This window comes from Lathyrus oleraceus, chromosome 3 (genome assembly GCF_024323335.1).
Source record: "Lathyrus oleraceus cultivar Zhongwan6 chromosome 3, CAAS_Psat_ZW6_1.0, whole genome shotgun sequence".
Lineage (NCBI taxonomy): Eukaryota > Viridiplantae > Streptophyta > Magnoliopsida > Fabales > Fabaceae > Lathyrus > Lathyrus oleraceus.
The window spans coordinates 75,099,258-75,116,302 of NC_066581.1; the positions used below are offsets into that span (position 1 = coordinate 75,099,258).

Sequence of the window (17,045 nt, forward strand, 5' to 3'; positions counted from 1 at the left end):
ATAAAAATCAAGATTCTACCTAAGGGTAAAATGGTCATATTCTAAAAATTAATTAATTAGAGAAATATTGAATTAATGAAATTTCTAATTACTATCCAATTAGATCTAAATAATTCTAATTATGGCCCTAAACTAAGGGAACATGCATTAAAAATTGAGATTTTAAGTCCCAAGGACAAAATGGTCAATATGCTAAAAATTGACTAATTTCTAACAAACAAGATTCAATTAGAGTTAATTAATTCATTAATCATAACTAACATCTAATTAACCTATTTAGCATTCTAATCCTAAATCTAAAATAGACATGTTTCTAAAACCGATATTTAATTAAAACTATATTAGGCCTAATTACCTAAGTATCATAATCTAATTAAATTCAATTAAATTTTAAAAATATTATTTATTCTATGAAGATGGTCCAATTAAATTAATTAGAATACTAATTAACAAGACCAATTATGATTAATCCTAAAGGTCACTAATCTTAGAATATAATTAATCTAAATCAATCTCCTAATTCTAGAAACTGATTAAGTAAATTAAATCCTAATTAATCTAATTTTAACAACTAACTAAAATCTAACGATCCTAACGAAACCCTAAACATGACCCAATTAGAATTGATTAATTTCTAAAAATCTAATTAAAATTTATTCTATAATTTTTTTAATATTAAATTAATTAAGATTCTAATTATCCTAACTAAGTCTCAATCCTAATTAATTAGATCAAGTTAATTTGCTTGAATTAACTCTTAATTCTAAAATTCTCTCTCTATCTCAGAAAAGTGTGATTTTATTTTACTTCTGCTTCATTAAATAACTATTGCAGGTTATGGTATGGAATGCAGTCGTTTCATGAGAGGTGATAAATGTTCTTCCATAACATGTTTATTCGTTTTCTCTATTTCTCTATGCTTTTTTCACTCTCTAATAATATTTGAAGTCGATTTAAAGAAAAAAAAAAGTCTAATGACAGTATAAAAGATTTTAAACCAACAAAAATAATTATATTTTTTTTGAATATATTGATTAGATACATCAACTTTTATTGATATAAATGTATTTTATAAAATAGATAGTAGATAAAAATAAGTAATATAATAAATTTGAAAAATAGTGCAATAAGAAAATCAGAGATTTCGCAGTTCAGCCTACTACGGCTGAAAACAAGGTGATTGAGGAGGCAAAAGAATTATTCGTCCCATACCCAAAGATATTCAGAATGGGGGTAGGAATTCTTCAGTCTCACTCCTTCTCCATTGCTTAAGACTCATAGCGTGCAACTCGAATCAAACTTGACAAGTTGCTGATAGGAGATCATGCGTGTTGATCTTATTGATGTTGTGTCATTTGTTGTAGAAGAAGACTTGCCAATCGTATGATTTGAATCGTGCTAAAGTCTATGAATAGAGGCGAATATGACGAGCACTAGGTCATTCGTCCCATACCCAAAGATATTTAGAATGGGGATAGGAATTCTCCGGTCTCATTCCTTCTCTATTGCTTAAAGCTCGTGTCGCACATTTTGAATTACGATTAACAAGTGTTGATACCTTTGTAATGCTTGAGAAGTAGTCTATTTTGCTAGCTATGCTTGATTGATATTGACTTGAAGTCTTGATCTTACATTTGAACCTTGAGATCTCGAGCTCCTGAGATTCAACGTATCCACAATAGCTTGAGCGTAATGAACTTGTCATATCAAGTGATTAAGGGTCTTTTGATCACTTGAAATGGGTTAGGGGATTACAGCGCAGTTACAAAGGATTTGGTTGACCAAAGCGATCTTTGGTCAACACGGATCACTGAGATTAAAATAATAGATGAATTATGTATAATAATATCCTATTGAATTAATCAACTAAATAAAAAAGTTAGACAATTCTAACAAATGCCCTAAACTAAGGGATCATGCATAAAAATCAAGATTCTACCTAGGGGTAAAATGGTCATATTTTAAAAATTGATTAATTAGAGAAATATTGAATTAATGAAATTTCTAATTACTATCCAATTAGATCTAAATAATTCTAATCAAGGCCCTAAACTAAGGGAACATGCATTAAAAATTGAGATTTTAAGTCTCAAGGACAAAATGGTCAATATGCCAAAAATTGACTAATTTCTAACCCACAAGATTCAATTAGAACTAATTAATTCATTAATCATAACTAACATCTAATTAACTTATTTAGCATTCTAATCCTAAATCTAAAATAGACATGTTTCTAAAACCGATATTTAATTAAGACTATATTAGGCATAATTACCTAATTATCATAATCTAATTAAATTCAATTAAATTTTAAAAATATTATTTATTCTATTAAGATGGTCCAATTAAATTAATTGGAATACTAATTAACAAGACCAATTATGATTAATCCTAAAGGTCACTAATCTTAGAATATAATTAATCTAAATCAATCTCCTAATTCTAGAAACTGATTAAGCAAATTAAATCCTAATTAGTCTAATTTTAACAATTAACTAAAATCTAACGATCCTAACGAAACCCTAAACATGACCCAATTAGGATTGATTAATTTCTAAAAATCTAATTAAAATTTATTCTATAAATTTTTTTTTGATTAAATTAATTAAGATTCTAATTATCCTAACTAAATCTCAATCCTAATTAATTAAGTCAAGTTAATTTGCTTGAATTAACTCAAAGTTCTAAACTTAATTACTCAAATTAATCTTAGCTAAAACTATTCACACCAAATAATTAAAATTGAAAACAAAAGAAAAAGGTGCAAAAAGCAGAACCTGGAAATGGCTAGAAGGATGGCCTTGTGGTCGTTGGCCCACCGGCAGTTTTAGTGATAAAGTCTGATATGTGGCAAGGGGTGCAACGAATCGGCAGTGCATGGATTGCTAAAATTACACAGGCCCATGAAAACCGGGCCCGAAAGTTATGGTTCAAAGGGACGCGGATCTATCATCCGAAAATCCCTAATGAAACACTTAGTTTTCAGCTACGTTGTCACCGCGTCTCAACTCAAATTGCATCGCCCTCGTGACGCCATGACGGAGCAATGGTAACCACGACATCCAAATGTGATTGCGTCATCAACCTCAAGGTGTTTCATCTCCCCCATTCGTGTTTCAGACCGCACATTGGTTGCAACTCGGATCGCGCTTCGTCGGATCGCCTGCATTTCATGGATTGAACATCTTTGTGAAGCATTGTGTTCGTCCTCGGTTCGCGTATGCAGAATTCCATCATATCAACTTCAGGATTCGAGTCTACGATTCAATGTTTCGACTTACGAATCTAATCAACCATTATCCTAATGATTAGAAACGCAGAAGCCGCAACACTGAACAAACTGCAGATTCGTCACTTGATTCATGGATTCTTACGCGTTTCAGCTCGTCATTCTTGCTTGCGTTCAACATCGATTCCAGAATCACACTCTCAATGCAAATGTTCAAACAATACAAGCGAACTCGGATCCGGACCAAACTTGATCACCATCACCGAAATTCTGTTTATTTTGAAATCATCGTTCACCTCCAATCAATCCATTTCCTGCACGCAAGATGGAGATGTGACAAGGACGGGTCGCAAATGTGCGTCAACTTCGTCGGAGAAACGGATCTGAAGCTTCCCTCTTGAATTCGCCATAAGTCATAAACTCAAATGGAGACTGTAGATGTTTGATTGGCTGCATTTTGTGTTAAAACACTAACTGTACTCTGATGTCTTGACTGATGTCATGACATACTTTGTAGATGTTTGATTGGCTGCATTTTGTGTTAAAACATTAACTGTACTCTGATGTCTTGACTGATGTCATGACATAATTGTGTAGTATGCTGCAGGTTCAGCTAATACAGGATTTACTGAATGTCAAACTGGATGTTATGACATTCATCCATGACAGCAGATACCGAACTATAGAATAGTTGGTTTTTCTGTTATAGCTCAGTATTGAGTTCAGTCTGTTTTTCAGGAGAGTAACAGACCTGGCACATAGCCTACTGTCTGAATGTCAAATTGAATGTTATGACATTCATCATTGACAGCATATACTGAATAATAGGCAGGTTGGTTTTCTGCTACAGTTCAGTATTTATTTCAATCTGTTTTTCAGGAGAATAACAGACCTGGCATATGACCCATTGTCTAAATGTCAAACTGGATGCTATGACATTTACCTCTGACAGCTGATACTGAAGTATAGACTGGTTGGTCTTTTACAGTTCAACATTTAGTACAGTCTGTTTTCAGGAGAATCACAGACCTAGCATATGGTCTATGTTCTGGACGTCAAATTGAATGTTGTGACATTCATTCCTGACAGCATATGCTAAAGTGTAGGATGGTTAGTTTTTCTGTTTTAATATTTTTCTCAGGCTATTTTTTAGGAATCCAACAGCTGAGCTAAAATCCAGGAAACTAACAACTAAGCTACAATTAATGGACCTAACAAATAGCCTATTTGTTAGCACCCTAATATGTGGAAATTAGGTTAATTTGCTTAACCTTATTTTTAGGAAATACAAGTACAAGGCCCAAGTGCTGCAATATAAAAGGATGGCAATCCTGATTTCAGAACTTATGGGTTTTTAAGCGTGAAGCATTCATTGTACCAGTATACTTCACTGCTGTATTTTTATGTGTGTCTTGTATTAGGTGTTACTTGTGAGCCAAGCAATTATCACCTAGATGATTGCATTGGACTAAGGTGTTCATTGAGTTGTAAGTGTTGTGTCACTCTAAGCTTTTAAGCGTGAGTGATGTGTATCTTGATTAAAGATGTTAAGCACAATCAAGAGTTGTTTGAAGTATTACTTCACCATTGACTTTAAACTTAATTAAAGGTTGTAATCACTGAGGTGATTGAGGGGGAGTGAGTAGGAACTCTGGTCTTAGTTTAAGATTGAAATTGCATTGGGTAGGTATTAAGTGATAGGGTTAAACAGGTGGTTTAAGGCCTGAATTAATACTGCTAATAGTGGATTTCCTCCTTGGCTTGGTAGCCCCCAGACATAGGTGTGTGTGACACCGAACTGGGTAAACAATTCCTTGTGTTATTTACTGCACTTTACTTTTAAGTTTTGCATAATTCTTGTCTACGCAGAATTGGATGTCACAACATCCAGTGTGACATCGAAAGTCTGTTAACTAGAATTTCAATTGGCATCAGAGCAGGCACCCTGCCTATTAATTTCTGGGTGAGATCTAGGGACGTTACTTTCTAGTACCATGGACAAGGATGTAGGATACTCAAATAGACCACCCATGCTGGATGGTTCTAACTATGATGACTGAAAACCTCGTATGATAGCCTTCTTGAGTCTCTAGATAGCAAGGTCTGGAGAGTTGTCAACAAAGGATGGGAACATCCAACGAAGACAGGTAAAGATGGAATCATTTTGCAAATTCCTGAAGAAGAGTGGGACAAGAAGCAAGAGGCCATTGGAAACTCTAAGGCCTTGAATGCACTGTTCAATGGAATAAATAAGAACGTTTTCAGACTGGTGCATCACTGTGAACTGGCTAAAGAAGTTTGGGATACTCTCAAAACAACTCATGAAGGTACCTCCAAGGTGAGGATGTCTAAACTTCAGATGCTGACCACCAAGTTTGAAAATCTGAGGATGAAAGAGGATGACTCTATTCATGACTTCCACATGAATATCTTGAAACTGCCAACACTTCTGGTGGCTTAGGAGAGAAAATGGCTGGAGAAAAACTTGTAAGAAAGATTCTCAAATCATTGCCAAAGAGATTTTCCATGAAGGTCACAGTTATAGAAGAGGCTCAAGATATCTGAAATGTGAAGGTTGATGAGCTTATTGGTTCTCTCCAAACCTTTGAAATGGGCTTGTGTGAGAATGTTGAAAAGAAGAACAAAAGCATAGCTTTTGTATCAAATACTGAAGAGGATTCAGAAGAAGGAAATACTGGAGGTGATGAAAGCATATCAGAAGCCATAGCCATGCTTGGGAGACAGTTCAACAAGTTCATAAAGAAGATTGATCAAAAAGGTAGACCAAATGTCAAGAACATTTCGTCTGACATCAGGAAAAGATCAACACCTGAAGAAAAGTTCAACCAAGGCAAGGGAATCCAGTGTCATGGATGTGAAGGTTTTGGACACGTTAGAGCTGAATGTCCTACTTACCTCAAGATGCAAAGGAAGGGACTATCTGTCACCTGGTCTGAAGGAGACTCTGAGAGTGAATCAGAAGGAGAATCTGCTAAACATGTCACTGCACTAACAAGTGTTTGTGCCTCTGATGATGACTCAAGTGGAGATGAACTGACTTTTGATGAACTTGTTGCTTCATATAAAGAGCTATGTATCAAAAGTGCAGAAGTGTGTATACAAGGAGAAAAGCAGAAGAAACTCATCAAGGAGCTGGAGGATGAGAAAAAGAAGCATCTGACAGTCATAGATGGTCTAAATGGTGAGATAACCTTGCTGACCTCCAAACTAGATCAAATGACAAAATCCATCAGAATGCTGAATAAAGGAACTAATATGTTGGAAGAGATTCTAAAGGTGGGACAGAAGTCAGGAACCATGTCTGGTTTAGGCTTTGTTAAGAAATCCCCAGCTGAACTCAAACACTCAAAGGCTGAAGTTCAGAAACTCAAGCAGAAGTCACAACCAATGTCTCAATATCAGAGAACCAGGACGAGTAACCATCAGAAGAAGAAATTTCAGAGATGGAGATGTCACTACTGTGGTAGATTTGGTCATATAAAAGCCTTTTGCTACAGGTTGCATGGTTATCCTAACCAAACCCCTCATGTCAGACCTAAGCATAAGGCATCTAAGTATAATGCCCCCATCAAGAAACGACAATGGGTTGCTAGGTTAGCTCACACAGCTCTAAAGGCGTCTACCAGAGAAGACTGGTACTTTGATAGTGGTTGCTCAAGACATATGACTGGTATGGAGAATTTATTGGTGGATATACAACCTCACACTACCAGTTATGTGACCTTTGGTGATGGTGCTAAAGGAAAAATCAAAGGTGTTGGTAAGCTGGACAGCTCTGGAGTTCCAGAACTGAATAATGTGTTGTTAGTAAAAGGACTAACTACTAATCTCATCAGTATAAGCCAACTGTGTGATCAAGGTCTCTATGTTCAGTTCACTAAGGAATTATGTGTTATGACGAATGGAGATAATCAGGAAGTTATGAGAGGATCCAGATCCAAAGATAACTGCTATCTATGGGAACCTAAAGTCTCAAACTACTCCTCAATTTGCTCCTCAGCCAAGGAAGAACAGGAGGTGAAGTTGTGGCATAGACGTCTTGGTCATCTTCATTTAAGGGGAATGAAAAAGATCATATCCAAGGAAGCAGTTAGAGGAATCCCAAAGCTGCTTATTGATGAAGGAAGAGTCTGTGGAGAATGCCAGGTTGGCAAGCAAACCAAGATGTCACATCCTAAGCTTGGACATCCTACAACATCCAAAACTCTAGAACTGTTGCACATGGACTTAATGGGACCTATGCAGGTTGAAAGTCTGGGTGGAAAGAGATATGCCTATGTGGTTGTTGATGACCATACCAGATACACATGGATAAGTTTCATCAGAGAAAAATCAGATGCATTTGATGTCTTCAAAGATCTGTGCATCAGCTTCAAAGGGAAAAGGATAGTTGTGTTGTCCAAATTAGGAGTGACCATGGGACGGAGTTTAAAAATTCCAAGTTTGATGAGTTCTGCTCATCTGAAGGAATAAGTCATGAGTTTTCCTCACCTATTACTCCTCAGCAAAATGGGATAGTTGAAAGGAAAAACAGAACTATTCAAGAATCTGTCTGAGCTATGATTCATGCAAAGAAGCTTCCTATGCACTTTTGGGCTGAAGCTATGAATACAGCTTGTTATGTTCACAACAGAGTTACCTTGAGAAAAGGAACCTCTTCCACTCTGTATGAAATATGGAAAGGCAGAAAACCTACTGTGAAGTACTTTCATATCTTTGGAAGCAAATGTTACATTCTTACAGATCGTGAACAGAGAAGGAAAATGGACCCCAAAAGTGATGAGGGTATATTCCTAGGATACTCTACTAATAGTAGAGCTTACAGAGTTTTCAACTCCAGAACCAATGTCCTGATGGAATCCATAAATGTGATTGTGGATGATAAAGAGGAAGGAGCCAATGCCATAGAGGATGTTGGAACATTCCTTGAGACTTCAACAGACATACCAGTCAAGACTGAAGATGTACAGGATACTCCTCCTGAATTTGAGGTAGATGCATCCAACAAGGTGCCCTCTATCAGAATTCAAAAAGACCACCCTAAGGATCTTATAATAGGGGATCCCAATAGTGGTGTGACTACCAGATCAAGGGAGAACAACTCAAATTCATGTTTTGTATCCAAGGTTGAACCAAAAAATGTAAAAGAAGCCCTGACTGATGAATATTGGATCAATGCCATGCAAGATGAACTGGAGCAGTTTAAAAGGAATGAAGTTTGGGAGTTAGTTCCATGACCTGAAGGGACTAACATCATTGGTACCAAGTGGATCTACAAGAACAAGTCTGATGAGAAAGGAGTAATCACTAGGAATAAAGCAAGACTAGTGGCACAAGGATATACTCAAGTTGAAGGGGTTGATTTTGATGAGACTTTTGCACCAGTTGCAAGGCTTGAATCAATAAGATTGTTGTTAGGTGTTGCCTGCATTCTGAAGTTCAAATTATTCCAAATGGATGTGAAGAGTGCCTTTTTAAATGGCTACTTTAATGAAGAAGTATATGTGGAACAACCTAAAGGGTTCTGTGATCCTAACCTGCCAAAACATGTGTACAAGTTGAGGAAAGCTTTGTATGGGTTGAAGCAAGCTCCTAGAGCTTGGTATGAAAGGTTGACTGAATTTCTGACCTCTAATGGGTACAGAAAAGGAGGGATAGATAAGACCTTGTTTGTGAAGGATGAAGATGGCAAAATCATGATTGCACAAATTTATGTGGATGATATTGTCTTTGGTGGAATGTCAGATAAAATGGTGAAACATTTTGTTAACCAGATGCAATCTGAATTTGAAATGAGTCTGGTTGGGGAATTGACTTATTTTCTTGGACTGCAAGTTAACCAAATGGAGGATTTTATGTTTCTCTCCCAAAGCAAATATGCCAAGAACATAGTTAAGAAGTTTGGTATGGATAATGCTAGTCACAAAAGAACTCCTGCACCTACTCATTTAAAATTAACTAAAGATGAAGGAGGTTCTAGTGTTGATCAATGCTTGTATAGAAGCATGATAGGTAGTCTACTATATCTAACTGCCAGTAGACCTGATATTGCATATGCAGTTGGTGTGTGTGCTAGATACCAAACAGAACCCAAAGTGAGCCACTTAAATCAAGTCAAAAGAATTCTCAAGTATGTCAATGGGACTTGTGACTATGGTATGCTATACTCTCATGACTCTGAACCTGTCTTATCTGGGTATTGTGATGCTGATTGGGCTGGGAGTGCTGATGATAGAAAAAGCACATCAGGAGGATGTTTCTTTTTGGGAAACAATCTCATATCGTGGTTCAGCAAGAAACAGAACTGTGTATCATTGTCCACTGCAGAGGCTGAGTACATAGCAGCGGGTAGCAGTTGTTCCCAACTGGTATGGATGAAACAGATGCTGACTGAGTACAATGTCTCTCAGAATGTCATGAAATTGTTCTGTGGCAATCTCAGTGCCATTAATATTTCAAAGAATCCCATCCAACACAGCAGGACCAAACATATTGACATTAGACATCACTTCATCAGAGATCTGGTGGAAGACAAAGTGATTACCTTGGAACATGTAGCTAGTGAACTACAACTTGCTAACATATTCACAAAGGCTTTGGATGCTACTCAGTTTGAAAATTTAAGGGGAAAATTGGGAATATGCCTTTCTAAGGGTTTATAGCAACCAAGGATGTTTGGAATGTATTGTTTAATAATTCTAACTATTAAACAATTGAAAGTGTGCTCTGACTGGTCAACAGATCATAGATATTTCACTTGCAGCAAGTGTGTTAACAAGATGTTAAGGGGATATCCTAACATGAGACAGCCTATGTACCTGCTGAAGTTCAAGAACATGTTCACGCAGGAGTGTTTCAAGATGTCATACACAAAGTCATGGCATCTGATATGGTTGTACCTGCTGTGAAGAAAGAGTGTGTGTGTCTACTTGATCAAAGCTGTGAAGCAAGATCAAGTGGGTGTTGTCTTGACCAAGGCTGAGAAGCAAGATCAAGAGGAGGTATCCTTGATTGAAACTATAAAATAAAATCAAGATTGTGTTTCTAACAAGTGTTTGTAATTTATTTTGTTTTGGTCTGTAATTTTAAGTGTTGCTTTGGCAACATTTTTGACAAAAACGGGGAGTAACACCTGTGCCCCAGGACAACAGATATTGAAGATCCTCTAATCCAGAGGTTGTGTTGTTGCTGGATATTTATCTTCTATGTGTGTGCATGATGAGTGTATGTGTGCTGCTGTTTGAAGTTTTTATTTAACTTCCTATGTGTGTTGTTGTTTGAAGTTTTTATTTAACTTCCTTGTGTGCTGCTGTTTGAAGTTCTTATTTAACTTCTGCGTGTGTTGTGTGTGTTGTTGTTCTGAGTGTATTAGCTATGGTAATTCTCTGCTATGATGTGTGTTCTCCGCTGCTGTGAACTCTGTTGTGATGCCAAGTTGTTTTAGCCAAAATTTTGCCAAAGGGGGAGTTTGTAGATGTTTGATTGGCTGCATTTTGTGTTAAAACACTAACTATACTCTGATGTCTTGACTGATGTCATGACATGCTTTGTAGATGTTTGATTGGCTGCATTTTGTGTTAAAACACTAACTGTACTCTGATGTCTTGACTGGTGTCATGACATAATTGTGTAGTATGCTGCAGGTTCAGCTAATACAGGATTTACTGAATGTCAAACTGGATGTTATGACATTCATCCATGACAGCAGATACTGAACTATAGAATAGTTGGTTTTTCTGTTATAGCTCAGTATTGAGTTCAGACTGTTTTTCAGGAGAGTAGCAGACCTGGCACATAGCCTACTGTCTGAATGTCAAACTGAATGTTATGACATTCATCATTGACAACATATACTGAATAATAGGCAGGTTGGTTTTCTGCTACAGTTCAGTATTTATTTCAATCTGTTTTTCAGGAGAGTAACAGACCTGGCATATGACCCATTGTCTAAATGTCAAACTGGATGCTATGACATTTATCTCTGACAGTTGATACTGAAGTATAGACTGGTTGGTCTTTTACAGTTCAGCATTTAGTACAGTCTATTTTCAGGAGAATAACAGACCTATCATATGGTCTATGTTCTGGACGTCAAATTGAATTTTGTGACATTCATTCCTGATAGCATATGCTAAAGTGTAGGATGGTTAGTTTTTCTGTTTCAGTATTTTTCTCAGACTATTTTTTAGGAATCCAACAGCTGAGCTAAAATCCAGGAAACTAACAACTAAGCTACAATTAATGGACCTAACAAATAGCCTATTTGTTAGCACCCTAATATGTGGAAATTAGGTTAACTTGCTTAACCTTATTTTTAGGAAATACAAGTACAAGGCCCAAGTGCTGCAATATAAAAGGATGGCAATCCTGATTTCAGAACTTAGGGGTTTTTAAGCGTGAAGCATTCATTGTACCAGTATACTTCACTGCTGTATTTTTATGTGTGTCTTGTATTAGGTGTTACTTGTGAGCCAAGCAATTATCACCTAGATGATTGCATTGGACTAGGGTGTTCATTGAGTTATAAGTGTTGTGTCACTCTAAGCTTTTAAGCGTGAGTGCTGTGTATCTTGATTAAAGTTGTTAAGCACAATCAAGAGTTGTTTGAAGTATTACTTCACCATTGACTTTAAACTTAATTAAAGGTTGTAATCACTAAGGTGATTGAGGGGGAGTGAGTAGGAACTCTGGTCTTAGTTTAAGATTGAAATTGCATTGGGTAGGTCTTAAGTGATAAGGTTAAACAGGTGGTTTAAGGTCTGAATTAATACTGCTAATAGTGGATTTCCTCCCTGGCTTGGTAGCCCCCAGACGTAGGTGTGTGTGACACCGAACTGGGTAAACAATTCCTTGTATTATTTACTGCACTTTACTTTTAAGTTCTGCATAATTCTTGTCTGCGCAGAATTGGATGTCACAACATCCAGTGTGACATTGAAAGTCTGTTAACTAGAATTTCAGAGACGACGACATACAGAAGAGGGATAGTTTAACGATTCAATCAACGGTGGCAGAAACATACCAATCTCCGACACGACGAATCGACAACAGCAATCTGAGGTATGCTAATCTTTTACTCTATCGATTTCCTCTTTCTTCTGACACTATTGGATTTTGATTTGTGAAGTTTTGTGAGATTGTGTGCGAATTTTCTGTGATTCTGAAAGTTGTGAATTATTGTGATGAAGAGTTGTTTATCTTGTTTGAACGATGCTTCTCTTCTTCTTTAATTCTCGAATTGCTTCTGCTTCTGCTTCGTTTTTTTGGATTTCTCTGTGATCGCCTCTATTACGCGACTTTGCTCTCTATTCTTATGAGCGTGCATTATTCATTTTCCGTTACAGGATTGTAGTTTCAACAAGATGAAGAAAATCATGATTTACAGAACGGAGATACTGAAGAGGTTAAAGAGGTTTGTACAGAATGGAATTAGATGCAGGACGAAAGAGAGAGATGTAGCAGGGTGCAGAAATTTTGTGATGCAGTGTTGGTTCTATGTGTTGGCATCAATTTTGGTAAAATCTAGAGTTTTCACAAGTTGTCACAAGTGTTGTCTTCACATGAGATATCAGGTTCCTGCAGGGTGTTTAAATAAAGGTTGTGCAGGATTTAGCTGAGATGTCAGACCCGATGTCAAGACATTTGTATACAGAACATTCAGTCTGAATGTTATGTATTTTGTGATTGCGCTTTTCATGCTAATTTGTGTGTGATTGATGTGGAGATTGAACGCACCATTCAAGCAGTAATTAAAACCAGATTGATTTATTTTCCAATAAGATATGATCAAATGTTAAGAAGATATGAATGGAAAATAGTTTTAGGGTTTTATGATGTCCAAGCCCAGTCAAACGCTTCTATATAAAGGTCATGGAAAACCTTGTTTTAACACACAAGAAATAACGAACGGAATAGTGAGAGAGAATAAGGGTTTTAGTCTTGTGTGATCTTGTGTATTGTGAGCCATTCATTCATCCATTGATGATTGAATTGGACTGAATTTTGTGTTGTAATTTGTCCACTCTAAGCTTTGAAGCACGAGTGTGTGTTTACTTGGTTGAAGCTTTTAAGCAAAATCAAGTATGTGTTCTTGAAGAGTGTCTTATTTCTTTGTAATACTTTTTTTACATCACTGTTGTGATTGAGGGGGAGTGAGTATGATCTCTTATCTAAGAGTTCTTAGATAGAAGACACACGGGTAGAGATTAGGTGAAAAGACTGTAACTTGAAGTTGTTTACTGAGAGTCTTTGAACTAATTTTGTTTAGTGGATTTCCTTCCTGGCTTGGTAGCCCCCAGACGTAGGTGAGTTTGCACCGAACTGGGTTAACAATTTGTTGTGTCACTTGTACTATTATTCTTTATATTTTATCCTGTTTATATTGTTCAGATATTAGTATCGTGACATTACCTTCGACATCTCATATCTGATACCAGAATTTCAATTGGTATCAGAGCATACATCCTGCTCTCGTTCTGGGTGAGATCTTGGGACGTTACTTTCTGGTACTATGGATAGAGACGGAGGATCTGTTCACAGACCACCAATTCTGGATGGATCTAACTATGACTACTGGAACCTCGAATGGTAGCCTTCCTGAAATCTTTGGATAATAAGGCTTGGAAGGCTGTTCTAACAGGCTGGGAACATCCAATTATTACTAAGGAAGGAGAAGTTACAATTGATAAGAAGGCTGAGGAACAATGGACCAAGGAGGAGGATGAACTAGCCCTTGGAAACTCTAAAGCATTAAATGCTATATTCAATGGGGTTGATAAGAACATCTTCAGACTGGTGAACAACTTTGAGGTGGCTAAAGATGCTTGGAATATTCTCAAAACCACTCATGAAGGTACCTCTAGAGTAAAGATGTCTAGATTGCAGCTGCTTACTACCAAGTTTGAAAATTTGAGGATGAAAGAAGATGAAAATATTCACGACTTTCATATGAATATCCTTGAAATTTCTAATGCCTCAGGAGCCCTGGGTGAGAAGATGTCAGATGAAAAACTAGTGAGGAAAATTCTCAGGTCACTTCCCAAGAGATTTGCCATGAAAGTGACAGCCATAGAAGAATCTCAAGACATCTGTAATATGAGAGTGGATGAGCTAATTGGATCCCTCCAAACATTTGAGTTAGGAATGAGTGATGGATCTGAACAGAAAGTCAAAAGCCTAGCCTTCATGTTAAACACTGAAGAGAAAGAGGAAGAAAGTGGTCAAGATACTGATGAAGATCTAGCAAATGATGTAGCATTACTGGGGAGACAGTTCAACAAACTCTTGAAAAAGATAAATGTAAGGTCTAAGTCTAATGTCAAGAATAACTCATTTGACATCAGTAGGTCCAATGATGCTGGAAGAAGAACAAGATCTGATGAAAAGTCCAAACAAGGAAGTGGAGTTCAGTGCCATGAATGTGATAGGTATGGACACATTAGAACTGAATGTGAGACCTACCTCAAGAAACAGAAGAAGAGTCTTGTTGCTACTTGGTCTGATGAAAGTGAAACAGAAGGAGAGTCTGCCAATCTTGTGACTGCCTTGACTGGAAGATGGGGTTCTGATGAAGACTCAAGTGATGATGAAGTAACCTTTGATGAGTTAGCCACTACCTACAAAAAGTTGTGTTATAGAAGTGAAGAAGTGTGTCAAAAAGTAGAAAATCAGAAGAAATTGATAACACAGCTGGAGGATGAGAAGACAGAACACTTGGAAACCATCTCTAAGTTGAAGATTGAAGTAGTGTTCTTCAACTCCAAACTGGATGAGATGACAAAGTATGTCAGAATGCTAAACAATGGATCTGACACCTTAGACAAAATCCTCCAGACTTGAAAAATGGCAGGAGACAAATCTGGCCTTGGGTTCAATGAATCCAAACCTGAGTGTAGTAACACTGGTAGAAAACCAAAGATGTCACATCATGTGTCACAACATCATAAGGAAATACAACATAAAGGAAAACACCAAAGATGGAGATGTCATTACTGTGGAAAATTTGGCCACATAAAACCATTCTGCTTTAAGTTGTATGGTTATCCTAGTCCTTCTCATCATCAACCTAGACCCAAACACCACATCCCTGTCAACAGAAAATAGTGGGTTCCTAGGACTGGTGCTACTAACCTGATAGCTCATACTTCATTCTGAGTTTCAGCCAAAGAAGACTGGTATTTTGATAGTGGATGCTATAGACACATGACTGGAAGCAAAAACCTGCTAATTGAGCTTCATCCTCATGCCACCAGCTTTATAACCTTTGGTGATGGAGCAAAGGGTGAAATCAAGGGGATTGGAAAGCTAAACTGCCCTGGAGTCCCTAATCTTGACAATGGGCTACTTGTTAAAGGACTGACTGCAAACCTAATCAGCACCAGTCAACTGTGTGACCAAGGTCTAAATGTAAACTTCACAAAAACTGAATGTCTGATTACTAATAAAGAAAATGAAGTGATCATGAAAGGAGTCAGGTCTAAGGACAACTGCTATATGTGGAGTTCTCAAGAAACTAGTTATTCATCAATGTGTACTCTAGCCAAAGAAGAAGAAATGAAGCTATGGCATCAAAAACTGGGCCATCTGCATCTTAAAGGAATAAAGAGGATTATATCTATTGAAGCTGTCAGAGGAATCCCAAACTTAAAGATTGATGAAGGAAGAGTTTGTGGGGAGTGTCAGATTGGAAAGCAGACAAAGATGTCACATCAGAAGATCAAACATGACACCACATCCAGAGTGCTGGAACTTCTCCACATGGACTTGATGGGACCTATGCAGGTGGAAAGTCTTGGTGGGAAAAAGTATGCTTATGTGGTGGTGGATGACTTCTCCAGATACACCTGGGTAAATTTTATAAGGGAAAAATCTGATGTATTTGAGGTATTCAAAGATCTTTGTCTAAGACTTCAAAGAGAAAAAGAAAGTCAGGTTACCAGAATCAGAAGTGACCATGGGAAAGAATTTGAGAACAGTAAATTTATTGGATTTTGTTCATCTGAAGGAAATAGTCATGAGTTCTCATCTCCCATTACCCCTCAGCAAAATGGTGTGGTAGAAAGGAAAAATAGAACTCTCCAAGAATCTGCCAGAGCTATGATTCATGCTAAGAAATTGCCCTACCACTTCTGGGCTGAAGCTATGAACACAGTCTGCTATGTTCACAATAGAGTAACCTTGAAGAAAGGGACTCCAACTACTTTATGTGAAGTCTGGAAAGGAAGAAGACCTACTGTCAAATACTTCCATGTGTTTGGTAGTAAATGTTATATCATGACTGATCGTGAACAAAGAAGGAAGATGGATCCCAAGAGTGATGAAGGAATATTTCTAGGTTACTCAACAAACAGCAGAGCATTTAGGGTCTTTAATTCCAGAACAAAAGTAATGATGGAATCCATCAATGTTGTTGTTGATGATCAACAAAATGATGTCACAGACGATGTTGAGAGATCTCTAAATGATGCTCCAGCTGATTTTCCAGACAAAAGTAATGAGAGTGAACCTACTCAAGCTGAACCTGAAGCTGACAAAATTAATAAGGGACCCTCTATCAGAATTTAGAAGGACCATCCTAAAGATCTCATTATAGGAGACCCAAATACATAGGTCACAACTAGATCAAGGGAAGTGATCTCACATGGTTGTTTTGTGTCCAAGATTGAGCCTAGGAATGTCAAGGAAGCCTTAACTGATGAACTCTGGATCAATGCCATGCAGGAAGAGTTAGGCCAATTCAAGAGAAATGAATTATGGGAATTGGTTCCAAGACCTGAAGGAATAAATGTTATTGGAA

The 17,045-nt window shown here is 37.1% G+C and overlaps 1 protein-coding gene across 1 annotated transcript in view; it reads left to right on the top strand.

The window, feature by feature from the left end:
- The first annotated feature begins 833 nt into the window (after positions 1 to 833).
- LOC127132666 (caffeoylshikimate esterase) overlaps positions 834 to 17,045 on the top strand; it is a 39,535-nt gene continuing 23,323 nt past the window's right edge. The window contains exon 1 of the mRNA XM_051061628.1: positions 834 to 867. Coding sequence (XP_050917585.1) covers positions 843 to 867 — 25 coding nt within the window. The 5' untranslated portion in view covers positions 834 to 842. The remainder of the gene's footprint in view (positions 868 to 17,045) is intronic.